Source organism: Lytechinus variegatus, chromosome 6, assembly GCF_018143015.1.
Source record: "Lytechinus variegatus isolate NC3 chromosome 6, Lvar_3.0, whole genome shotgun sequence".
Lineage (NCBI taxonomy): Eukaryota > Metazoa > Echinodermata > Echinoidea > Temnopleuroida > Toxopneustidae > Lytechinus > Lytechinus variegatus.
Window position 1 is genome coordinate 28,398,020 of NC_054745.1, and position 26,200 is coordinate 28,424,219.

Below are 26,200 nucleotides of genomic sequence, written 5' to 3' on the forward strand. Positions count from 1 at the left end.
GCACTAATTGTTTTCATGAAAATTCACTGTGTTTCTCTTTGTTTACAAAGGACATTGTGCTAATCTCCAATAGAAAAAAATATGACACTGATGGATTTCCATAGAGTTGTGATTGATCGGACCAATCCTAACACTTTGTAAGACGGTATGGAGTATGTATACTATCTCACACCTTGTGATGTATTTTATTCTTGTTGAAAATGGCAATAACAGAAAGAAAAAACAAGGAAGCAAAATTTTAAATACAAGAAGATTTTATTTCATTATTATAAACCTTAAATCAGAAGTCAATACTACGTCTTCATGAACACTGTATTTTATATACAAAGTACCGTTCTGCTATGATACAAAGTCCTAAGATTATCAAACAAAATTCCAAGCCATAAAAAATATCACCAATTGCAAATTTCATGGGACTTATTTCGTAGGTGGAGTTCGCTTTTCAAAAGGGGAAAATGCCCCCAACCACCTCTATTAAGTCCTGATAGCGTAGCAAATGTTAATGATAGGAATATCCCCAATAACCATGAATACATGCTGGGTAAACCTTAGATGTTACAAGGTACAATAAACTTTGACCTAGTAAGTTATTCTACATGGCAAGGAGTATAAAGGGTATAATTACAGAAAGGTACAGAGAACAAGGCTTCTCCTCATGCGTGGCATCATATTAATGCTCTAAATCTGTTGCCCATTTCATAAAGAGTTACAACTGTGTGCCATTATGACAACTACCACGGAAGCCTTGTTTGCGATCGGCTTCCGATCGAGCCATGTCGCGATGGTAGTTGCCACAAACTCTTTATGGAACGGGCCATGCCTGTGACGAAAGAGCGCAGAGATGAGTTGATTTCTTACAGACTCTAACCTGACCAATGAGGATGGGTCAAGGGGAGGGCATTTCATGAAAGAAAGAATCAACGATTTTCAGTGACTATTTGTTACAAGCTACTGTAATCCTTGCATCTGATTGGCTCAGAGCAAATTTGTTGGTGAAAAACCCTGACAAGATTCTTTCTGAAAAACTGTCAACATGATGTAAAGCCCCTTCACACTATACAATCCGCGTTTTGGAAAAGAATTTGAAATGGCATTTGATAAGAATATTCCAACATCTCAATTCTCAAAGTTTTGAATAATAGTACAAAAGTAAAAAATAAAAAAAGAAATTCCAGGCAATTGCAAGCCTCCTTGTTGGAATAAAAGCAAATTCATTTCCGAATGGTAGTGACGTCATAGCAATAATGCCACCGGCAGGTACGTGTATGTAGCTACTCTATTTCATTGATTTAACATTTAAAAAAAATTGTTTTATTTTTGTTTCAACTCGGGTAAGGGTACAGTTAAGAGAAAGTTGCTTTTTAAAATAGAAGACAAAACAAATACAATTTATTCTGAAAAAGAGAGAAAAATCAACAAAAGAACATGATTCTATATAACTAAACAATGATAGATCATCAATTAACATCATGAAGCAACTTTACACAAAAAGGAATTTCAGATAGAACACAAGGCTCAGAAGCTAAAGTGACTAAGAAATACCCTTACCCAAAATTCCAGAATATACACGAGGACTTGTGCGCAAACTCTACTTCCGATTCCATTCAAATGCGCAACCATGCATGTGGAAGATAAAATGGAAAAGGTTTCTTCGCATTTTATCCTCACAGGACTGTAATATACTTCATTTGTTTAATTTGCAGACCATTTCAAATTTAATGAAATGATGCAAAACTACAACTGATTACCCTATGAGCTTCAAGCTTTTTAGAGAGTTAGTCGTCATATAGATTTTGATATAAGATTGATTCTGTGTTAAAAACATACGATACTGAACCACAGGGGAACATGGAATAACATATATAGATATATACATACTGTACATTATTTGTTTTATTTACAATAGATACATGAAAGAATCAAAATTCAATGAGCATTTCATCACCAGCAGTGGACAGCGCTATCTTAGGCTGGTCAAGGTATTACAAAAGATGTCATGGAGGTGAACAATCCTGCCTATCAAAATAAAATCTCTTGAAATAGAAATGTAGGAAGAATTACACTTCTTTGCTTCCTTTAGTCAAAGTGGGCAGCGATGGATACCACTCTGCTCTAACAGGTTCACTAGTATACAAATATTGACTGGTCATGAGGGCAATAGTGAAAATTATTGCACAAAGTGATCTTACTTCTTTTAGTCAAAGTGGGCAGAGATGGAAACCACTCTGTTCTAGCAAGTCACTAGTATACAAATATTGACTGCTCACGAGGGCAATAGTACAAATTCTTGCTCTCAAATGGTGATCTTGAGAATTTGAGACTATGGGCCCAATATTTCCCAGAGACCAGTCGATATTTGTTATATAAACCAACTACTTTTGGAGCAGGGTAATAGAAAATCTAATGCCCCATTCAAATCGTGCTCATCAGTATATAATATGCCACAATACAAGATGATTTCTATAAAATCATGTTCTTGACCTATATGAGCCTGTCATAGTTTGATAGCTTTCCTCTTACGGCAGATCATTTCTTTTCGATCATGTTCTCAACAGATTTGAGCCTGTCATGGTTACTAGTTGGCCTTGACGGCGGATGACTTCTTGTCGATCATGCTCTTGACCATACTGTCGGCGTATTTGAGCCTTTCGTAGAGGTCGTACGTGCAGCCGTGTTTCTCGATCAGATTTAGGCGGAAAGTGCGGAAGTTTCTCTTGGTGTCAATGTAGGTGGCGGCTCCCATTAATGGACATACTATCAGCTTGGTATGATCGTCAAAGAAGTTGATCTGAAATTTAAAAATAATATTAAAAATAAATAGTCAATTTGTGAGTTTAACCCTTATTAAATGGGGGGGGGGGGGGGTGGTCAAATTAACACCCCAGTATATGCTGGTCTGAAATAGCCCAGTTAAGATAGGGTTAATGATACATGCACACAAGTTGCAACCTTTATTCTGATGTCACTATATCAATATGTTTTTTTATTGGTTTTTATTCAAAAATACTCATCAAAAAGTCGGAAGACTAACAATGTGAGATTACAATAAAAAACAAACAGAAAAAAATATATATAACACGCAGTGACCATTATTCTACCAATCACACAAAGAAAAAAATAAACATATTTTGTTTGACATCAACACTTTTTTTTTTGGGGGGGGGGTTATGTTATCATGATTATATTACACTTATTCAAATTTTGTCCAAGAATGAAAAATAAGTGGATCAACAACTGATTAATGGATAAGATATTCGTTGCTGTGACTTATTTTGTTACAAGGAAAGCATTTCATACACACGTGTATGAAAACATCAAATAGAACATGATTCCATGTAATAACACAAGAAAAAGGAAAGCGAGGACATGACCTAATGAATATTCATGACAGTGTGCATGTACATGAAAATGTTTTCACAAAATTTCTTAACTTTAACATTCAATAACTTTGCTATTTTCAAATTAGATTTTGATGAAATTTTCAGCATTTCCCTCTGTGAATTTTACTCTTTTATTTAGATGTAATTATTTTCAACACAAAGTACACCTTTAATCGATGCCTTTCATAGGAAAGAAAGTATCATACCTGTAGAGTTCCATTGCTAAGATGAAGAACTATAGCGCTCTTTGTTCTAAACCAGCTCTGTAGGAATGGTAGTCTGGCCATGCTATCTGACTCACGAGGTGTCATGGCGGCACCAGCCTAACACAATAAAAAAAAATTGATTAAATCAACAAACAAGTTCAAAGGTTCTTATTTGCGTGGTGTCATGGTGATACCAGTCAAGTACAACACAAAAATAAACATTGGATTAGTCAACATCAGAATAATTTTCCTGTATTGCATCACTATTTGCTCAACATTTCTTACAGACTGCAAAAAAACAAGTTTGTTTTGTGTAGCAGATTTTTAGATAGGACTGTAAGAGAAACTTATTTGAAAAATTCTAATCCACAATGTGCTGCACTCAACCCAGGTGAGGTAAATGGGTACCGGTAGGAAGTAATTCCTTAAAAAGCTGTGTGCGCTATGAACACCTAGCTTAGCCGGGTAATATAGAAGCGCCTTGAGCACCTAACAAGGTGGATATGTGCGCAATATAAATACCCTATACTATTATTATTATTAATCAAATTTGATAAGTAAAATTATTCCGTGAACTAACAAGTTCCACCTTATTGTTTTCTCAGTAATATCCCCTTTATATCGTAATAACTTGGAGAGTAGAATTTACTGTTATGTTTATATGTGATATTGTAAACTAAAGCACTTCAAGCATGCTCAGACATATGTCTATTGATGAAAAAGTTACCTGGGGCCTGTTGCATAAAACTTTTTACCTGAGAAAACTCTGGTAAAAACTGAAAACTAAGATTAGTCTGATTTTGCCATTGACTTCAACACAGGGCAAAAACTCTGGTAAAAACAACCTGAGTTTTCTCTGGTAAAAAGTTTCATGCAACGGGCCCCTGGACATATTTGATAATATCATTACTTCATTTCATCAAAATAGAAAGAGTGAATGAATGAATGTATGGATGAATAAATGTATGAATTATTTTACTAAGAGAATGAATAAAGATAGATATGAAATTTGGATGGATGGATGAATGAATGGATATTTCCTATCAAAATGAAAGGGGGAAAAAAAGAAGAATGAAATGAAAGATCTTACCTTGAGTAGATGCTCACTCATGTAGTTCCTAAAGTATTTCAGTAGGGTAACTTTCTTGTGTAGCGTGGAGTCGTAAGCTCCAAGACGGCAGTACTTCTCATTTCCTTCTCTATCTATGTATTCCAATGTGCTGTAGGATAGACAAACCAATAATAAAATTGTCATCAAAACAATTCTGCTCTTTCTCATTCAAGATAGAGATACAAAGGTTTTTTTGAAATTCATCCAATCATATATGGACTTTTAACACAGACTTTTGGAGTTTAACAAATCTATTAGAGAAAATAAAAGGCAAATATTGCTGTTTATTTTATCCAATCAAATCCAAGGATATTTCATATCATCCAATCAGATCCATGGACTATGGAGCTTTTCAGGGAAAACAAAATTGAAGACGAATTTCATTCTTATCCAATCACATAAGAGGATTTTAAGAATCCAATCAAATACAGTGTACAAGGATGTTTTCGACTTATCCAATAGGAAATGATTTATTGAAACTATCCCAGCAGATAAAAGGATTTTACTTTTTACGAACTAATGTCAATGGACCATCAATTTGATTAATTCCAGCACTAAAATGAAATGTTACATTCAATCTCTCAGGAGGCAATAGGATATCTGTATAAATTTCAGGGCTCCACACTAACCCTTTTTCTGCTGGTCCAACCTGTTCAAGTCGGACCAGTAGATACCCATGTTTTTTTTCTACCTTTTACTGGTCTGAACCTAAAATTTAATAGTCCCCAAAAATAAAGTAAGAAAATTTTTTTTTTTTATATTTTGCTGTCTTTTATTGCCCCCCCCCAAAAAACCCTACTAACAAACAGTACACACACACACACAACACAGTTCATGAGAACCATTTCTCAATTTTGGAAAGCCATTTTTTTTAAGATACTAAAGAGGACAAAATATCATTTATATTAGTTTGATACATTTTTTACTGGTCATGTCAGACCAGTAAATCTGGCTACTTCTGAAAAGTTACTGGCCTGACAGCAATTTTTACTGGTCTGGGACCGTCGGACCAGTGTCGAGTGCTGGTATAATACTCACTCTGCATTGGCATGGAGTAGAAGTCTTGTCGAGTCGTTGAAGAGAACGCCAACGCTGCCGTCACATAGCTGGTAACCTAGACCATATTTGTCCGAGTAATCAACCCATTTACTGACCCAAAGGATTGGCACTGCTGCGGGGTCCTCAGCTTCATCTAGAACAGAAAAGAAAATGGTGTAAGTAGTTTACCGATATTCAATACTCAAAGTCTAGTTATGAAAATGATAATGGCGAAATCATATACATGTATTCAGGTTTAACAATCTGCAGTGCTTTTGTCAGGTACAAAGTGCAATTATTGCCCTGGCCGCTGTTTGGGCTACCACACTATCAACAGTGCTCGGTGCTTTCCAAGTAATTGATCCCATCTACCTGGTACCCATTCACCTTACCTGGGTCGAGTGCGGCACAATGTGGGTAAATTTCTTGGTGTAGGAACACACGCCATGGCTGGGAATTGAACCCAGGACCACTTTGAAAGAGTGAGAGATTCAGCCATGGCTTTTGATCTAGGTGGGTGTACACGGGGACCTGGCTAGAATTCTTATACTTAGTATCTTTGAAAAAAATACTTGTGCACTTTAACCCTATCTAGGCCGGGGGGGGGGGGGGGGCCTCGGAGGCCCCCCCTCAACAAATCGCGCAATATTTTCGCCGCGCAAAATTTTTTGACCGCGCCGCTCGCTGACTTTTTACTTTCAAGTCTTGCGCAACTTTTGAGACCAACTTTGCGTCACCCGGGTACGTGGTTCCGAAATTACGCAACATTATGTAAGTGCATGTCAGACCGAAAATTGCTCAAAAACGTGATTTTGTGTACAAAGTCAATGCAAATTGTGTTTTCAACCAAAATTCATAAATGTATGATTATTTTTAGTTTTGCTGGTCTAAATGTATTTATTTTATGCTTTTTATGATCACAGAAGAGTCCCCAACAAATTTCATTGAAAAAACAATGACAAACAAAAGGTCAAAAAACAAAGAAATACATAAGAAAATGATTTGATATCACAATTTTTTTCATGTACACTTGCTAAGAACACCACAAAGAGTTTCTATACCAAAAATTAGTACATTTGGAGCTTTATTTAGGGAGTTAGAGGAAAAAGTAAGATTTCGCATACTAATTACGCATAAATTAGCATAATTCCTTAATAGCGATTTGCATGGAATGAATTACTATACAATCTTGTAGATTATGTCCCAGGCAACCCGCGTGCCAATTTTCGGCGCGATCGACATCTTAGGGGGGGGGGGGCCTGGGAGGCCCCCCCCCAGCCATATGAACTCCCAAAATACCCCGGCCTAGATAGGGTTAAAGAAAACCTTGCTGGACTATAAAGCCAGGGTGTTACCACAAAAGTTCTTTCAAAGTGCATACAGATGTTACGATGACAGTGTGATATGCACTATAAATGTGATTCTGCCTAAAAGAGTCAAGACTCCTTGGACTCAAGAAATCTATTTGACTTTAATAGAGGATGCTCTGTTTACTGGTCTTGGAGAATTGACTTGGGCAGATTCAGAAATGCTTGTGTGCTTTAAAAAAAAAACCTTGCTGGGCTAAAGCCTAAAGTCAGGGTGATAACACCAAAGTTCTTTGGAACTTTGTATTGCACATATAGATGTTAGATCACAGCATATGTGCTATTAATGTGCCTGCCTAAGACGATTCTCTTTGGACTAAAGACCGGCGCACACACACTACGCGATCTGAAATTTCAAAAAAAATTTGTATAAGATTAGTTGTACAACGCCTATTTAGCTTGATATATGCGAGCAAATGGGAGACTGAATGCCAAACATCTGTACCATTGCACAAACAAGGTTAAAGCAAAATGCGATTTATTTTTTAAAAATTGTGTCACAACAGATTCCATAGTGTGCGCTGGCTTGAAAGAAATCAATCTGACTGTTGACTGGCCTTGGGGAATTGACTCGAGGCAGATCCACTGGTATGTGACTACTCACCTAATCTGATGTCAGCCTTGGAATGAGGCTTGGAGGATACCACACTGAGCAGATGAGTCCTCAGGCTGGCCAGGTAATCTTCCTTGGGTTGGAAAGCCTTTGGTTTGCCGTTCTCTTTGCGCTCGCTGTGTTTCCGGGGTTTCCCGCTCTGCTCACGACTGGGAGGGACGTTCTCATCTACAAGAAGAACGCAGGCATCAAGCATTGTTATCAAAGTATGAATTGTCTTAGGACTGGGCAATATTCAGAGCTGTGGACCTTGTGGACCCCCCAAAGGAATCAAAATAAAGCAGGGGGAAAAAAATTGTCACCATCAACCTTAAAAAAAAAAATTTGCGATACACATCCAATGCAGGGAGTATGTACGCATGGAAGAGACATTATATCTAACAGAAATTTTAGAGATGCAATGTAATAGTCTTGGGATTTATACTTTAAAGCTATCTTGAAATTATAAATCTTAACATGACTTTCAACCAATGAAATGGACATGTACATTAAGTACGTGCACTTGAGTTTTTTTAGTTGCCTTCTAAAGTAACTCTTCCTGCTACGGGCCCAAGGGCTGACTAAGAAGGGGTGAGGGCCTATAAGACCCCTAATTACTTCTGTGACCCCCCACCCTTTGGGATCCGCCAATGGGGACGTCTATATGTATCCAGAAGTTGCACTAGCGACAAAGGCAAGATAAGTATGTGGCTCTAGGTGTGAACAATGATTGAATAGACCTACCCTGTGCTTGGACTTCTAATAGAGGTCTTCTGGATGAGGATACTGGCACTTGGAACCTTGGAGCCATGGTAAGACAAGTGGTTGGTAGCTGAGGCGGTAGGTACCCTGAGGTGAAGAACTCGTCTTGTAGGAGGACGTCAATGTGCGGCCTCTGTTGAGGATCGTTCTGAAGGGAAAGAAGGGAAGAGGGTTTAGCCATAGTGAGATGGTTGGGAGCTGAGGCAGTAGGTACCCTGAGGTAAAGAACACATCCTGTAGGGAATCAATGGGTGGTCTCTGTTGGGGATTGTTCTAATAAAGGGAAAGATTGATTTAAAGCAGATATGAACCAATATGTACCCATCTCGAGTAATCAACTACTCATACCTGGCCAGTTTCCTGACCCATAATGCTAGTATAATCTAGTAATATAGACCCACTTGAATGATAACATGCTAAATATCTACTCAATACATTTATACCTCAATAATTATGGTACCAAGTAGTAAAACAATTACTTTTCCTTTCAAAACATTTTAATTTCCTACACAAATACAATTACAAGTCAATTAATTCTCTGTAGTATTTAGATATCTGAAATTGAAAACGTAAAATTTTAAGACTATGTTGTACGTGTAACACACAGTCAATGAGAGACATACAAAGTTCACTTCCCCTTTTGAATAAGAACAGGCTTTGTATGAATACATTCATAGCATAGTAAAATTAGGTGACTGGGAGCTGAGGCGGTAGGGCATATCTATGAAGAGGGTTGATCTGAAAACTATAGATTGATTTAATGACAGTGGCATGAGAGGGAATACAAGAAATCTGTCCAAAGCTTCTTTTCAAAAGTTCGATGTTGTAGTGTTTAAAAGGACATGCAATGAGAATAAGAAAACAATCATTTAGATATAGATACATATCACATTATATACTGCAGGGCCCCGTCTTAATTACAAAGAGTTGCCATTGATCTGATCAATCACAGCTATGGACGGCCAGCAACATCAACATGTATTATCAATTGTAACTCTTTGTAAGACAGGGCCCAGATATTATATCACGTGACATGCACTGCACAAGAACTACTATTAGTAATAGTATTACCATCCTTGCAAAAGTCTTGACTTACCTTGAGTAATTTTACAATGAGATTGCGAGCTGGTGTACTGACACTGGATGGTATTCTGTATTCATTCCTCTTGATTCGTTGATATGTGTCTTTCAAACTCTGGGTCTCAAAAGGGGGTTTCCCAACCAATAACGTATACCTGCAAGACAGACCAAAACAGTGCAAGGATTAAAAAAATAAAAATAAATAAATCATAAAAAAACAACCAAACTAAACTAATACATAGAGACATTGGTTAATTTTTCTAACCAACCCAAACTTTCACAAAAAAGGGACAGTATGGATGAAAATTGATTGATTTCTTTTCCGAAAATAGGGACTGTCCCTATTGGAAAAGAATTACATGTATGGTTGAAAAAAAAAAAAATCTTACTTGACCTAGAAGCAGCAATCAGAAAAGAAAATTGTGAAAATCTATATCAATATAATAATGGGCATGTATATTGCGCCGTCTATCTGGACTAGAAATAATCTTTTCAGAGGCACGTACCCGGCTTTAGCTCGAGCTGCCTTTCTGCGCCATTCACCTCACCTGGGTTGAGTGCAGCACAATGAGGATGAATTTCTTGCTAAAGGAAATTACGCCATGGCTGGGATTCGAACCCACGGCCCTTTGTTTCAAAGTCAAAAGTCTAATCCACTGGGCCATAAATGACCAATTATATATAAATTCTGTAACTATATTGGACCTGCACAAACCAATCACCATCTGAGAATGGTTTACATTCATTTGATCTAATGCCAATATGTCGAATTGCTGACTCGTCTGCTATCATTTGGTCTACCATCAGTTCGTCCACTCACCGTTTCGTCTAATAACCAGTTGGTCCAATAGCCATTTAGTCCATATACCACTTGGTCTAATTAGACAAAGTGATAATTGGACCAAATGGCTGTTGGAGGTAATGGCTTTAGATTAAATGAAGGTAGGCCATCTGGTGAGTGGACGAGTTGGCAATTTACCCCGAGAAGAATTTTTAAACAAGTGGAATGCCTCTGGCCGTCTCACCTGCATCACGCGGTTCAATATAGCAGCAGTGCTGACTTTGAATACTACTCTAACTCGCACAAGATGTTCAGTTATACATGGTTACTCTTATGTCCACTTTTTATGAACTAGACCAACAAACTTACAGAGATATGATGGTTATTTAACAAAAAACCCCAACATTGCCAAAGTTCATTGACCTTACATGACCTTTGACCTTGATCATGTGACCTGAAACTCGAACAGGATGTTCAGTGATACTTGATTACTCTTATGTACAAATTTCATGAACCAGATCCATAAACTTTCAAAGTTATGATGGTAATTCAACAGATACACCCAATTCGGCCAAAGTTCATTGACCTTTGTCATGTGACCTGAAATGCGCACAGGATGTTCAGTGATACTTGATTACTCTAATGTCCAAGTTTAATGAACTAGACCAATAAACTTTCAAAGTTATGATGGTAATTCAACAGATACTCCGATTCGGCCAAAGTTCATTGACCCTAAATGACCTTTGACCTTAATCATGAGACCTGAAACTTGCACAAAATTTTCAGTGATGCTTGATTACTATTATGTCCAAGTTTCATGAATCAGATCCATAAACTTTCAAAGTTATGATGGTAATTCAACAGATACATCCAATTCGGCCAAAGTTCATTGACCTTTGACCTTGGTCATGTGACCTGAAATGCGCACAGGATGTTCAGTGATACTTGATTACTCTAATGTCCAAGTTTAATGAACTAGACCAATAAACTTTCATCTCCCACTCTTCTGATACGCTTTAACCAAAAACTTGCTCACAATGACATCGATAAATCATGATAGATTAAAAAGGTAGAAAATATATCTTCTTTAGAAAAGTTATGATGGTAATTCAACAGATACTCCGATTCGGCCAAAGTTCATTGACCCTAAATGACCTTTGACCTTAATCATGAGACCTGAAACTTGCACAAAATTTTCAGTGATGCTTGATTACTATTATGTCCAAGTTTCATGAATCAGATCCATAAACTTTCAAAGTTATGATGGGAATTCAACAGATGTCCCCAATTCGGCCAAAGTTCATTGACCCTAAATGACCTTTGACCTTGGTCATGTGACGTGAAACTCATGCAGGATGTTCAGTGATACTTGATTAACCTTATGTCCAAGTTTCATGAACTAGGTTCATATATTTTTTAAGTTATGATGACATTTCAAAAACTTAACCTCAGGTTAAGATTTCGATGTTGATTCCTCCAACATGGTCTAAGTTCATTGACCCTAAATGACCTTTGACCTTGGTCATGTGACATGAAACTCTAATAGGATGTTCAGTAATACTTGATTAACCTTATGGCCAAGTTTTATTAACTAGGTCCATATACTTTCTAAGTTATGACGTCATTTCAAAAACTTAACCTCAGGTTAAGATTTGATGTTGACGCCGCCGCCGTCGGGAAAGCGGTGCCTATAGTCTCACTTTGCTTCGCAGGTGAGACAAAAATGACTTACATGATACACCCTAGTGACCATAGGTCAACCTCGTAGCTGTGACCTTTCTTGGATAGCACTTCCGGGGCAATGTAGTTGGGAGTGCCACATAGTGTCCTGAAGAAAACAAAATCAAACAAAAAAAAAAACGAAAAACAGTTAAAATCATTATACAGTGTGTCCCAGAAAAAAAAAGAAAACCAAGAATGATTGATGCTTTATCATATCTAAATCACAAATAAAATAGACAAATAAATGACCCATCACAGTAAAATTGCACGTCTCCTCCACGGGACTTACTTCTTGCGCTCTCCGCTGAAGTCGACCTTGGTAGCAAGGCCAAAGTCGCCAACCTTGACCTCCATGTTGTCATCGAGGAAGAGGTTACCGAGCTTGAGGTCACGGTGGATCACCTTCGTCTTGCACAGATACTGACAAGCCAGGATGCACTGCCGCATGAAGTAACGAGTCTCTGGCTCGGTGATCGCCTTCCGTCTTTTGTGAAGCTCCATTAGCGACTGTTGGAAAGAGAGTAAATGAACAGAGTAATAATTACCAGGAAAACAGCCACTACATAAATGTAGGCCAGCACTAATGTCATACTCCTACAGCTCCTCTTCCAATCATTCAAAAGACAATTCTTCTAAAGGAGAAACATGATCTTGGAGAGTCAGAGTGGCTTGGAGACAAGCAGTCTCTCTCCTTTCTAGAAAGTGATCTGACCCTTCTTCCTAGCTGGCTCCATACAACCCAAGACAAAGGGAATCAAGTGCTCACCCTCTAACACCTTTACAAGTCCTGCAATACATTTACATTGGGAAGAAGATGGTCCCTAAAAAGGTGGGAAAATGGCACAATACATCTATAATAATTATTCTTATAGGGTGTCAGCACATTTGAGGTACCCCTTTAATTTTCTTCCAAAGTATGTTTTAGAAGTTCACCACAATAAGTTGGGTTCAATAAAAGCAGAAAAATTAGCATAAAAGATCAATTCTATCCTTTTGTAATACTGTTATGTTCTATGATACACGTGCATAGTTCACATAGCCTTTACCCGTGCTAACTTTAGACAGGATTTAAGCTCAGATTCTTAACAACATGGCTTACTTGTATGGTTTGAAGCCTGTCATGCTGTACAGGGACACATTGCAGAAAAAGTGTGAATGATATCATAACTTAATCAAGTCATTGTTTTATATATTTACAAGACACATGCACTTACCCTCCTCCGGCACAACTCCAGTAACACATAAACGTTGTCCTTGTCTTCAAAGAAGCTATGAAAGCCAACGATGTGACGGTGGTGGAGGCTCTTGTGAATGTGGATCTCCATCGTCATCTAAGCAATTTGGTAATGGAGAAGATTTGAAGAATTGATTACTGTATTCAATTGTATTGTCACCCTACCATTTGTTTTGAATGCTATTCTCGAATCATTTTCTGGAAAGGAGTGCAGCATTCCTCCTGTATACAGGGTGCAGGAATGCACATACATGATACATCATAGTTTGTGTTGAATACAGAATGTAAATTGTAAGTCCAATTTTACCCCAAATTCTTAAATATTGTCCATTATTTCTCAACTATTTTTAAGAGAAATAAAGAGAGTATATTAGGTATGCTAAGTAATATCTGAATCTGACAAATAAAATGAAGTTTATATATTATACAAACCAGGGAATGACTTGCTACCAGATTTGAAGGGAATTAACCTGCTGACCATATTTGATTTAATTTAAAGCATTTTTTCTTCTATTTTTTCGATGGTTGTTTGTGTCGAATTATATTCAATTTTATGTACATTTCAAAAATATTGTTGATTCAATAAAAGACACAAAAGAATTTTCTTAATTTAGTCTTTGAGCTACTTCAGGATTTTATCCCTGTGTAAGTGTAACATAATATATAGGCTACCTTGTCTTTTTGGTGAGGTTTGACAAGAAGGGCTTTCGAGACGACCTTGCCAGCGTAGATCTGTTTGGAGGCATCATCAGTCAGTTCGTAACACTTCGCAAAACCACCCTGTGTAGACACAAAGAAAAATAATAATGTAATGGCTCAGTACAGCCACAGGCGCATTTTAAAAGGGGTAAGAGCTATCTTAAACTATACACTGTACATGTCTACATGTACATCTTGTCGTTAAAATAATCAATGAAATTGTATTTTCTTAAAAGAATTGAAAATGGTTTATTCATATTAAGAGTCATTAGTATATCAACAGACAAATAATTTCATACATGCTTCTGAAACATAAAAAAAAAAGAAGTTGAAGTTATCAATCATGAACCATTAAAAGCTTGAAATACATGTATTTTATTTTTGGGTAGCTGCTCTCATATAATGTAAAAAAAAATTATATAATGACTTTCTTAATTTTTGATGGATTTTCCTCAGAACACCCTAGATCTATTATATAAACTTATATTTTGGGTATTTTTAGTAGGGTATGGATTGGGCAAGTTAACATCTTTACACTGTGGCCCACATTGACAATGAGGGAGATTAATAAACTTGAACACCTTGGAACTCAACAGTTGCAGAATACCCCCCCCCCCACGTTCCACCATGGACGTCACCTGGCCCATGGTTCTAGAACTTCTACATAGTAGAAGACCTATTACCAAGGCCTACTCCGCATGTGGTGGGGGAATTTTGGCAAATTACATGCAAGCCAAAATGTCTGAGTGAACATTTTGGTATGTGTTGTTCAGTGTGTTGTTAAAGTGATTGGTTAACATTGGTTTGACTTTTAAAAAATCTGAGCTTGGAGGTCACACTTGTCACCTGTGTCTGTGATATGTTACAAAAATGAAGCCCAGAAAAAATTGCATTCGAAAATAATTATTTAGTGCTTCAAAAATTGAAATATAAAGTGACTGGAAACACCATCTTAATTTCACCCCATACACTTAGATGTAATATTTAGGCGTCTATAAGATGCCCATTTACAAAATCGGAGTTTGCCTTGTAGTTTAAGCTTTTCATTCTCAATAATGGTTTGTTTTTCAGGGTTTATTACTTCTAATAATATTACTTCTAATAGTTACGTTTTTTAACTAAGTTAATTTAATGTTATTTTTGTATTTTATTGTATTTTTCTTATTGTCATTTTGGGCCTCAAATATAAGCACAGGATGCTTTTACAGAGGTCCTGGCTAATTCTTATGTATTTGTTTATTTTGTAACTTCTTGATTGATTTAATTTGCCAAATAAATTGAATTACATTGAACACATGCACTTGTACACATTTTCATCTTGGTTTGAATTTTTTTTAAATCGACTGCTCACAAAGTTAAACAATACCTTTAATCTAGTTGGAACATGGACAGGGGATATAATTTTGAAAATATCAGCTGAACAACTGATGACATGAGTTACAAAAGAGAATTTTTTTGCCTATAAAATCCACTAGTTAATGGAAGTGGTCAAGTTGGTTGTTTTGTCTTGTTAGATAGATCACTTTTAAAAAGGGAATTTCACCCAGACAATCATTGGAAAAAAATAAATATTGGTGAGGTTTTCATGAAAATCAACCAAAGCATACTTTACAATTTGTCAAAGTTTTAATTTTGTAATAAGTCACAGAGGAGCAGCTCCTCCTGGTACGAGTTTGAAGAAGATCGGAGGGGGTCGGGTGACAAACTGTCTGAAAATTGGTTGATTTGATATGGATATAGTTTGACCGTAGTTTGACCCATATGCTCTCATAGTACCCGAGAGGTCTAAAATCTAAATATGTTGTGTGATGTGTAACTGTAAGTCATGGTCTTATTTAATAGGCATTGATCACTTTTTTTTTAGTTTAATCTGAAAATGACTTTCCTCATTTTATTGTAAGAAAATCATAATTTGTTCCAATTGACAATTCTGATAAACTTTTCGGCACACACACAAAAAATAGAGAGATTAATTAGATCTTGATTCTAGATCTTTTTTATTTCAACGATGCTGAAAACAGAAAGTTGGTCAAGATAGAAAATGAAGAATTAAGATAACATCCGACTGATTCCTTGCTTGAAAAATTGTTTCAAGAAATATTGTATTCGTAATTTGATTAGAACACAAAATTATGAAGAAAAAAAATAATGTCTTCACGAAACAGGTGAGATCCAGCTCAGCCCCGTTTTGGAGGCGAGGTCGAGTTGTTCCAACCCCTCTAACAAGTAGTTTAACTTTAAACTTGGCCGGCCTGACCATTAACCCAAAATTTTGACTTTTTGTGGATTTTTTTTTCGCCTAATTTTAATTAGATCTAGGCTTAGGTAACTTTATTTCGTTTACTTTCAAATTTATTCAGTTGCGCAGATATGTGACCCTCCCTTCTTCTCAACTCTCTCTCTCCTTTAACTGATACCTCTACTATTTTTGATAATCCAATAATTTTGAGCTCAATTTCCTGACTCCATTCAAATGACGCCAAAACCTCACACAACATGTAACACTGCCCTGTGTCTGTTCAGTCATTGCATTCACACACAGCTCAACAGGCAACATGACTCACTAACTCAGTACCGGTAGAAAAAAAAGCTCACAAGTTACCTTGCCCAAAAATCTTCCTTTAGTGTATGTTTTTCCAGTTGATGGATCTGTAACAACATCAGGAACTTCCTTTACTCTGAGATCTTCCTTATGTCTTGACGCCATCTTAATATTTCAAGCCAAAATATTTCAAAATTAGTCAAAAAAACTGCAGACAATTTCAATGCGTCGATCAAGTCAGCTGCGATCGCCTGTTTCTGACGATCTTTTGTGCATTTAAAAACAGCGGGCCGGTAATCAATGAATAGTGGTCGTTCATTGGCCGATGAAGATCTCGGCTTCCGCAAATACTCTGCTCTGATTGGACGAAGGTACGGACATTTAAACCTAGTTGTTCATAAATTTAAATGTGGTACAAGGCATTTAGGGTGATTTTCTAATCATTTATTTAAGTGTATTTCTTTTTAAATGTAAAGTCATTTCATAATTACGATTTATAGATATATTTGGTCTTATTTGGTACCATTTATAATAAAAAAGTAAAAACAACAAATAATAATTATTATTCTATTATTCAGAGAGTCTGATAGTGAAGCTAGATTTATTTACATATTTCTGGTTCATCCACGTGCATCAACAAGATGGCGATGCTTGCGGAGCCGCGACGGCGACAGAAATTGTCTTTTGACCCGAGAAATAAAGCTTGGAGTGAAGGTATGAAACATGTTCGACATTGAATAATATGAGTATCAGTTATTCTGATGTTCCAGTGGTTCTGTTGCTCCCAAGAAGATTGTATTAAATGTCAATGCGGTCAGAGTCTGACACGTAGTGTGCGGTTGTGGAGTAGGATGCCAGTGGCAGTGCGTGCAGTGTCCGTTTTGTGTATGTCAGATGTACATGTACAGTACATGTAGAATGCGTGTATGTGAACTCCGCTAAGAAGATTAAGCGGCAGGTAAGCTCCGATGCCGCTGCAGTGGCGGAGCTCGGTCCAGGCCCCAGAGCTTACGGTACACCAGGGGGGGGGGGGGGGCAGTTAAATATATTGTTGTACACATGTGTGACCAAAAAACGTGTTGGAAGACCAAAGCAAAGGAGTGTTTTTTCAGGTTTGGTCGTGTTAAGAAAAAGATGGTATCATTATCAAAAACACTGATTTTCAAGAAAAAGGGTGGTTTTGAAAGACTGCTCAAATTCAATCAATGGTCAACATTGAAGTTTTGAACATGGTCAAATAATTGCAGGGTTAACCGCATTTATTCAGGTCAGGCCCTGAGTCAGGGTGTGTTTTCATTTTTTTCCAAACCTTTTTATAAGACTAGACAAACGACGTGTTTAGGCCTAAAGTAATAGTAAGTTGGTATTTTTTTCCCTGGTTTTTTTTTTCCTCTTCGTTTCTGAAAAGTGTTCACCTTTCTTACAGTACAAACTTGTTTAAGGTGCATACTGGCGACAACTTGTTTAGGGGCCAAAATGTGTAATAATGATCTGAAGCCCGCAAAAAAAGATCGGAACGGCTCTAGCTACAATGTGTATTCGCCTTTGATCTTGACAACATCGTTCAAATTCACAGTCAGACAAGAATCGCTTTGCTTACCAGGTGAAGCGATGTCTGAATTATGAGAATTTGACAATGACGTCGAGATCAAGCCAAAATACAGTCATTCTCGACCACACTCTTTGGAAAAGTGATGGGCCCATCATAGGCATATTGACCTTGATATGTGACTGAGAGAGACTGGCTATGAGACTGAGAATGACTAGTATTGGATACCAGTCAAATAAAAGTTTGGCATTGACATACCATCTGCAACCACCTTGGGTCCTTGCCTTTGTTGAATTTATGCAACATGCAAAATGCAAACGTCGTAAAAATAGCAGACTCAATCTCAATACAGAGGTTTAAGCATGTATGCAAAAGATAAGTATCCATAAGGACATTTTCCAATCATTTTCTTATGTTTTATGATTTGTCTTTCTGCATAATGTGTGTTAAATTTTAATATACTGTTCTCTCTCACTCTCCTCTCAATTTATTTTTTTCTCTCCTCCCTTTTCTCCCCACCCCAATCTCCACCCAACCCCCACTCCAAATCTATCTTTTCCTTCTTTCTCACGTCTCTTCATCCACGCCCCACCCCACTCCAACCCCCTCTCCCAATCGATCTCTCTGTTTACTGCTCTCTCCCACTTCTCCCCAACCCCTTCTCCCAATCTATCTTTCTCGTTCTCGCTTCCAACATCTTCCCATCCTTCCCCCACCTCACCCTTACCCCATCTCCCAATTTATATCTCTCTCTTTCTCCCACTCTCTCCACCCCACCCCAACCCTCTTGCTCAATCTGTCTTTCTCTTTTCTCTTTCCCCTCCCCCTCTCTCTCCACCCCTTGCTCTCTCTCCATCTCTCTTCATGTTCTATCCATTCAGATTCCACCAAGTTTGGTCAGAAGTTGATGGAGAAGATGGGTTGGTCAAAGGGCAAAGGTCTTGGGGTCAAAGAGGATGGAAATGTCTCACACGTCAAAGTTTCTCTCAAGAACAACAACTTGGGTGAGTTCGCATTGGCCAGGAGAGGAGAGGGGGTGGTGGTGGGTACCACGATCATCATCATCATCACCCTCATCATCCTTATGATTGTCATCATCATCATTTTTTCATTGTTACTATCATCATCATCATCATAGTCAACACCATCATTATCAACACCATCATTATCATCACCTTCATCACCACCACCATCATCTTTATTGTCAATATCATCATCATTATCATAGCCAACTTCATCCTCTTCATCATCATCGTCATCTTCATCATCATCACCATCATCACCATCATCACCATCATCATCGTCATCATCGTCATCATCGTCATCACCTTCTCCATCATCATCATCATCAATCATCATCATCACCATCACCATCATTATCATCTTCATCATCTCCATCATCTTCATCGTCATTATCATCATCATCATAATCATCATCATCTCTATCATAATTATCATAATCATCATCATCATCTTCTTCATTATTATCACCATCATCTTCATCATTATCACCATCATCATCACCATCATCTTCATCATCATCACCATCATCTTCACTATTATCATCATCATCACCATCATCTTTATTATTATCATCATCACCATCATCATCATCTTCACCATTTATCACCATCCTCTTCATCATCATCATCTTTATCATTTTCACTACTACCACCAACATTGTCATCCCTATTGATCCATACAATCAACATCATAATCACTACCAGTATTACTACATGTACTATCATCCTAAAATATTAAAATATTTATTTGTAAATAAAATTATGAAAAGTTGAATTTCACTTTTGTGTTTTGTTTAATGTGACTCTTTTCCACAGTTATCTAATTTTGAATTATCATGAGGCAGCTTACGCGAGTTAGAACTCATTATTTCTGTAGTTTTCTCCATCCACATTTATTTGTCAATCCTATGTTTATGTGTTTATGTCATACATGTACTGTAGTTTTAAGAGTGCAATTAAACATAATTGTATGTACAGTGTACTATGCCATTTATTCATTATCATTTTGTCTGCATTCGTTTTTTTTAAATATGAATGAAATATATGGAATGTTATCATAATTGTTATGAGTAATAATGTCTTAAATTTGATGAATAGGGATTGGATGCAAGGCTAGTCAAGAAGACAATTGGATTGCTCATCAAGACGATTTCAATGACCTTCTCAGCTCTCTCAACGAGGGGCATGCGCCCTCTACGTCAAACGAAAGAGAAGCCTTGAGCTTGGAAGAACGCTCCAAGAAGTCTCGCAGCAGAGTCCAGTGAGTAACATATGACCAGAAGAAAAATTACGCCAGATTCGGGGCGATTTCAGAAAATCCCCTTTCATTTCAATGTTGAATTGATAAAACTGGCAGTCAAGTGGAAATACTTATTTCTATGTTTATTAAATTCTCCTTACCATATATAGCCGATACTCGATGATAACATGTATTGAAAATTATTTCTTTCCAAGTACCCTGACATAAGACCCTGACGTAATGTGAGGGATGTTTCCTGTTCGAATAGCTGATCATTTACTTTGCAGCTTCAGGAACATCTGTACTGTTCAAAACTCCATCACTGACAATTTTGAAAATTCCTTAGATCTCCAGAAACAAATTTCGCATTTTCACAATTAGCTGAGCTAGCTAGCTGTAAATAGTGTTGATCAGCTGCTGTGCTTATTGCTATCGGTAGTACATGTTCCTGGAAAATTACCTGGATATATTAATTTCTTGCATCTGATTAGGGTTGATAATATGTATGATTCTATTGTGTCATGATCTTTAACAACTATAATTTTGTTTTACTATTTTGTAATACATGTATGTTATCCTTGTAAAATCACATAGTAAGATCTTCGGGTTATCTTTTTCCTTTCCCGGCATTTATGTGACTCTCCTTATCCTATTGTTTGTATATGTTGTTTATATGTCTGATTATGCCATTGAAATAATAATAATAATAATAATAATAATAATAATAATGATTATAATAATATTAATAACAACAACAACAATAACAATACTACTACTACTAATAATAATAACAATAATAATAATGATAATAATGAGAGCCGAATGTTCAACATTCAGATAGCCGCTATCTTGGGGACAACCAGATTGATAAGAAAGACTCTCGGACATTGGTAGTGTAAAATTCCTAGTTGCACTTGAAATTACTTGGTGCTCTTTGTTAGAGCAAAGTTATTCAAGAAAAAATACGGACTTTGATCCTGTTTAGATGAGTAATAATAATAATAATAAGTGTAATGATAATAATGATAATAATAATAATAATGATAGTAATAATAATAATAAATGTAATAATAATAATAATGATAATAATAATGATAGTAATAATAATAAATGTAATCATAATAAATGTAATAATAATGATAATAATAATAATATTATTGGTAATAAATAATAATAATGATAAAAGTAATCTGTTTTTAACATTGCTTGTTAGATTGTGATGTTTACTTATAGTTACTAGAAATTCATGGGGGGAAAAGTTAGCAATACAATCAGTTCAGTGAAGTGACTCAGTTTCTGAATAGGCTATCATTTTAAAAATATTCTTTAAATGTATGATGTTTATTTTAGTTACAAGAAATTCACACGAGGCAAAGATATGAGTCGTTATGGAGAGGATGGTATGAATAGCATCCTGGGACGCCGCCTCACAAGCTCTGCTCCGGTTACACCTCAAACACAATCGGTAAGTTGGACACAAACTGTTCAAATTCACAAAGATGGATTGAATCCATGGTCTCAAAATCAAGGTACACATGGATGCTGATAATTTTCTGTTAAAAGGTCAAATCCACCCCAGAAAATGTTTATTAAATAAATAAATAGAGAAAAATCAAACTAGCATTCACTAAAAATTTCATCAAGATCGGATGTAAAATAAGAAAGTTTTGACCTTTTTTTGCTTATTTTTCACTAAAATTTCAGTGGCATGTAAGTTAGACAGTCGATGTCCCTCACTCACTACTTCTTTTGTTTTTTATTGTTTGAATTATACAATATTTCACTTTTTTTCGGATTTGACAATAAGGAACAACTTGACTGGAACAGAGTATTAAACAGTGCCAATTCCACATGCTCAGGGAGGAATAAATCATAGTTCTACTTGACAATGAGAAGAAAATTAGAATGTTTCATATAATAAAAGAAAAAGAAAGTGTACCATGTGGTGAGTGGACGAACTGATGGTAGACCCAATGACAGTAGATGAGTTGGCAATTGGATACACTTGTGATGTCATAAGGAAGCATACCGTATGTGGACTCTCAATTTTGTTCAATAATTAAAGATTCCAGAATTTGGTGTTTGGAAAATTGTGTACAGATTTCAGTCATGAATCCAGGCTTGAATTAATTGCTTGTAAAGGGGAGCCAAGATCATGGCCTCATATGCCCTCAGAAATACCTTGATGTCCTTCCAAGGATTTGTAGACTTGTGCCAAACTAAGTGCCCATTTTGCCTGTGGCCTAGGTGCCCTGCGGTAATCACGAACATGTGTCCTAAGGGAGCACTGCCTTCCCATTTTTTAAGTGCCCTTTCAAACAATGACCTTGCCCCTTGAAGTCTTAAATTGAGCCCTGTGAATCAGTGCTGTTAATATTAATAATATATTAAATATCATTTGTATATTATCTCCATCCCTCGCAGGTAGAGAACTCAGACGATGAAGAAGAGAAAGAGAAGACCCATGGTATCGTCACCATCAAAGGCTCCTGCAGCGTCGGGGAATACTTTGCACAAAAGATGAGTGCCCTCAAGAAAGCAAAGCGCAGGCAGGAGAGTGAATCGCACTCGGATACCGAGCTAGAAGTGCCTCGTTGCGGCTTTGGGTTCAGAGATTCTGCCGAGCAGGGTCAGAGGTCGGATGTAGATGTCGCGGGACCATCGGGTTTACTGGATGGAGGGAACGAAGAAGAGGAGGAGCAGGAGGAAGAGGAGAGCGAAGAGGGGCAGGATGGTCAGAGGAATCGCAGCAAGAAGAAGAAAAAGAAGCGGAAGAAGAAGGCGCGGGCAGCCGCTCGGGACTCGGACGAGGAGAACGGGGAGCAGATCGAGGTACGGGGAGAGAGTGACATCGAGGAGGACGAGGGCATCGATCTCGGTCGGAAGAAAAAAAAGAATAAGAAGAAGCGGCGGCTCGTTGATGAAAGCAAGTCGGAAAGCGCCAGTGAGCACAATGAGAACGGCGACAAGAAGAAGAAGAAAAAGACGAAAAAATCTAAGAAGGATAAGAACAGACATTCCGAAACCCCAGACTGCTCGCATGATGATGACACTGCTGAGAATAGTGAAGAAAGGTCTAGTGGCGAGACTAGTAAACGTAAAAGGGAAAGTAGTGAAGAGGGTCTGGAGGATGAGAGGGGAGAGACTAGCTCAGGTAAGAAGAAACGTAAGAGAAATTATCAGGAAGATGAAGAGGACTGTGGCGAAGGTCCAAGTACTAGCGCAAAGAAGAAAAAGAAAAAGAAGCATAAAGTGTGATGTTTTCCTTCTAAACATTAGATAGATAAATCAATACTAATATAACTATAGATTGGTGTACTCTCCTTAGTCCAAAGGGTTTGTAATTCCAAAGTTTAATTTTTTTGTAGGTTCATTATTTTAAATTGTGCAAATCGCATGTATCAAGATAATTTAACTTCTGAAATTTTCCATGGCAAAGAAGAATAGTGTAGTAGGTTTCACGGTACACCATGTATCTTTCTTGGGCAAGTGTTGGTCCTGAAAAGGACCACCCAATTTCGACTTTTCGACAAGTGTGTTCTTGTAGTCCTCAGGAGGACTTTGAAACAAGTTAAGTTGTGTTTAACAGGAAATTCAAAAAAACAGATCAACAAAAGTTTGAGAAAAATTGAATACCCGGTAAATAATAAGAAAGTTATGAGCATTTGAAGTTTAGATCATTATCATAAGAAAGAGCAAAAAAGAATATTTAGGGGTATTTTATAGTTCATCACAGAGAAAGTTGTTCACATCATGACATGTGACATCACATCACACATCTTTGTCGCATTGCCGATGGGAAGATCTCCATAGCATTAGTGATCGCAATATTCAAATGCTCATACATGTAACTTTCTCATTATTTGTCTGATTTTTTTCAAACTTTCTTTGATTTTCTTCTTTCCACACAAGCCTACTCGTTCCAAAGGTTTCATTCCCCTTTAAGTGCGATACCGGAAGACAATATGCAATCGATGGCAGAGCTCTGTACTCAAATGGTTTTTAATATACCTCCATTCTTTATGTTGCTTTGATCTTAGGTAGTATTTCTGCCAATTTGAGGATCACTGGGCATGCTACCAAACACATGTATAATGAAGTTTACCACTTGCAGTTCTTGAGCCGATACCAGTGATTAAAAACCTCCAATAAGAGTTTGAACTGGAGGTGTGCCGGAGAGTGTGGTCTAGTTTTTGTGAATTATTGGGTCTTAAAGGTCAAGTCCACCTCAGAAAAATGTTTATTTGAATCAATAGAGAAAAATCAGACAAGCGAAATGCTGAAGATTTCATCAAAATCGGATGTAAAATAAGAAAGTTATGACATTTCTAAGTTTCGCTTATTTTTAACAAAATAGTTATATGAACGAGCCAGTTACATCCAAATGAGAGAGTTGATGATGTCACTCACTCACTATTTCTTTTGTTTTTTATTGTTTGAATTATACAATATTTCAATTTTTACGAATTTGACGATTAGGACCTCCTTGCCTGAAGCACAAAATGTTAAAATAATGGAATTCCACGCGTTCAGGGAGGAATGAAACTTCATTTCCAATGACAATGACGAGAAAATAAAAATATTTCATATTTCAAACAATAAAAAACAAAAGAAATAGTGCGTGAATGACATCATCGACTCTCTCATTTGGATGTAGCTGGCTCGTTCATATAACTGTTTTAGTGAAATGAAGCGAAACTTTGAAATGTCATAACTTTCTTATTTTACATCCGATTTTGATGAAATTTTCAGTGTTATGCTTGTTGAATTTTTCTCTTCTTATTCAAATCAAGTTTTTGTTGGGGTGGACTTGTCCTTTAAGTAAGGGCATTTTTGAAGGTTGCTGTTGATGGCTGTTCTACAGTTTCTGGTAGAAGGCCATTCCATTGGTTGATAGTTCGGATGAAGAAGGAATTGGCAATGCATGCAGCACATTGTGAAATGTTGGAGAGATATTATTCTTGCAAGGAAAGTTACAATAAAAAAAAAGTTGTCTTCATGGAATTTCGAAAGCCAGTGATAAGAATGAGATCACACGGTAATCTGACTAGAAATCTTCATACAATAGTGGAAAAGGAAAAGAAATTAAATTTGACCTGGCCCCAGCGTCAGATAAAGGCTCCTCTTTACTGTGAGTCACCGCACGGCACAATGAACCTGAACCTGGGTATTCATTGTCCATGGAGGGGGGGGGGGGGTGGATGGGATTATTGATTCCCCCATGTAATCCCTCTTTCAATTGACTTCTTGTGTTTTATGAACACACAGTACTCAATGCATAAGCCAAACTTCTGTAAGTCAAATAATTGCCTAACTGAAAAGGAATGTTTCAGAGCAGAATATGGTAAAATTCCAGTCAATAACATCTTGAATTTTAAGCATAAGTTCGCGCACAATGATTTGGAACTTTACACTGTTAGATGTTCCTTGTCCCAGTATTCGCAACAAATTTTTGATTTTTTTTTCAAAATCGGGTCGCCGACCAATCGTAAGGCGTTTGATGGCCCTCTGTGTGGGGGGGGGGGGCGTGAATTTGTAGAAGGGATGTCTTGAATTCAAAGCAGCATCATGCTGTGCAATTATTGATCCATGAAACTGCATTCATGGGCTCCGTTTCATGATACTTGTTATAATGATGTTAATTTGCAATATCAGTTAAAAGCTACTAAAATGCTTCAACCTGATTGGCTGATGGTAAATTTGTCAGAGAAATTGTGCATATGTTATAAAAAGTGTATACAGGACCCATTCTTTTAAAGGGATTGTTTAACTTTGTGAGCAGCCAATTTAAAAAATTCTCAAACCAAGATGAAACATGTGTACAAGTGCATGTATTAGCACTAATAAACCCTGAAAACAACCATTATTGAGAATG

At 37.0% G+C, this 26,200-nt stretch overlaps 2 protein-coding genes across 3 annotated transcripts; one reads left to right on the forward strand and one right to left on the reverse strand.

Annotated features, from left to right (window-relative positions):
• Positions 1–237: 237 nt before the first annotated feature.
• LOC121417322 (serine/threonine-protein kinase PLK1-like) lies at positions 238–16,780 on the reverse strand. Its single transcript, XM_041610981.1, has 12 exons — positions 16,575–16,780; positions 13,946–14,053; positions 13,254–13,370; positions 12,329–12,546; positions 12,050–12,145; positions 9,553–9,691; positions 8,439–8,604; positions 7,707–7,883; positions 5,736–5,889; positions 4,677–4,806; positions 3,587–3,703; positions 238–2,788 (listed from the first exon to the last, which is right to left on the reverse strand). Exons 1-12 carry the CDS (start codon positions 16,677–16,679, stop codon positions 2,576–2,578), a joined length of 1,740 nt encoding a protein of 579 aa, XP_041466915.1. The 5' UTR covers positions 16,680–16,780; the 3' UTR covers positions 238–2,575.
• A 329-nt stretch (positions 16,781–17,109) lies between these two features.
• LOC121417323 (PIN2/TERF1-interacting telomerase inhibitor 1-like) lies at positions 17,110–23,950 on the forward strand. Of its 2 annotated transcripts, none has more exons than XM_041610982.1 (5): positions 17,110–17,228; positions 18,945–19,067; positions 20,184–20,346; positions 21,676–21,790; positions 22,750–23,949. In XM_041610982.1, exons 1-5 carry the CDS (start codon positions 17,156–17,158, stop codon positions 23,581–23,583), a joined length of 1,308 nt encoding a protein of 435 aa, XP_041466916.1. In that variant the 5' UTR covers positions 17,110–17,155; the 3' UTR covers positions 23,584–23,949. The 2 variants fall into 2 exon arrangements, with proteins under 2 accessions (XP_041466916.1, XP_041466918.1); XM_041610984.1 differs by lacking the exon at positions 17,110–17,228 and adding an exon at positions 17,253–17,472 and having other exon boundaries at positions 22,750–23,950.
• The last annotated feature ends 2,250 nt before the right edge of the window (positions 23,951–26,200 follow it).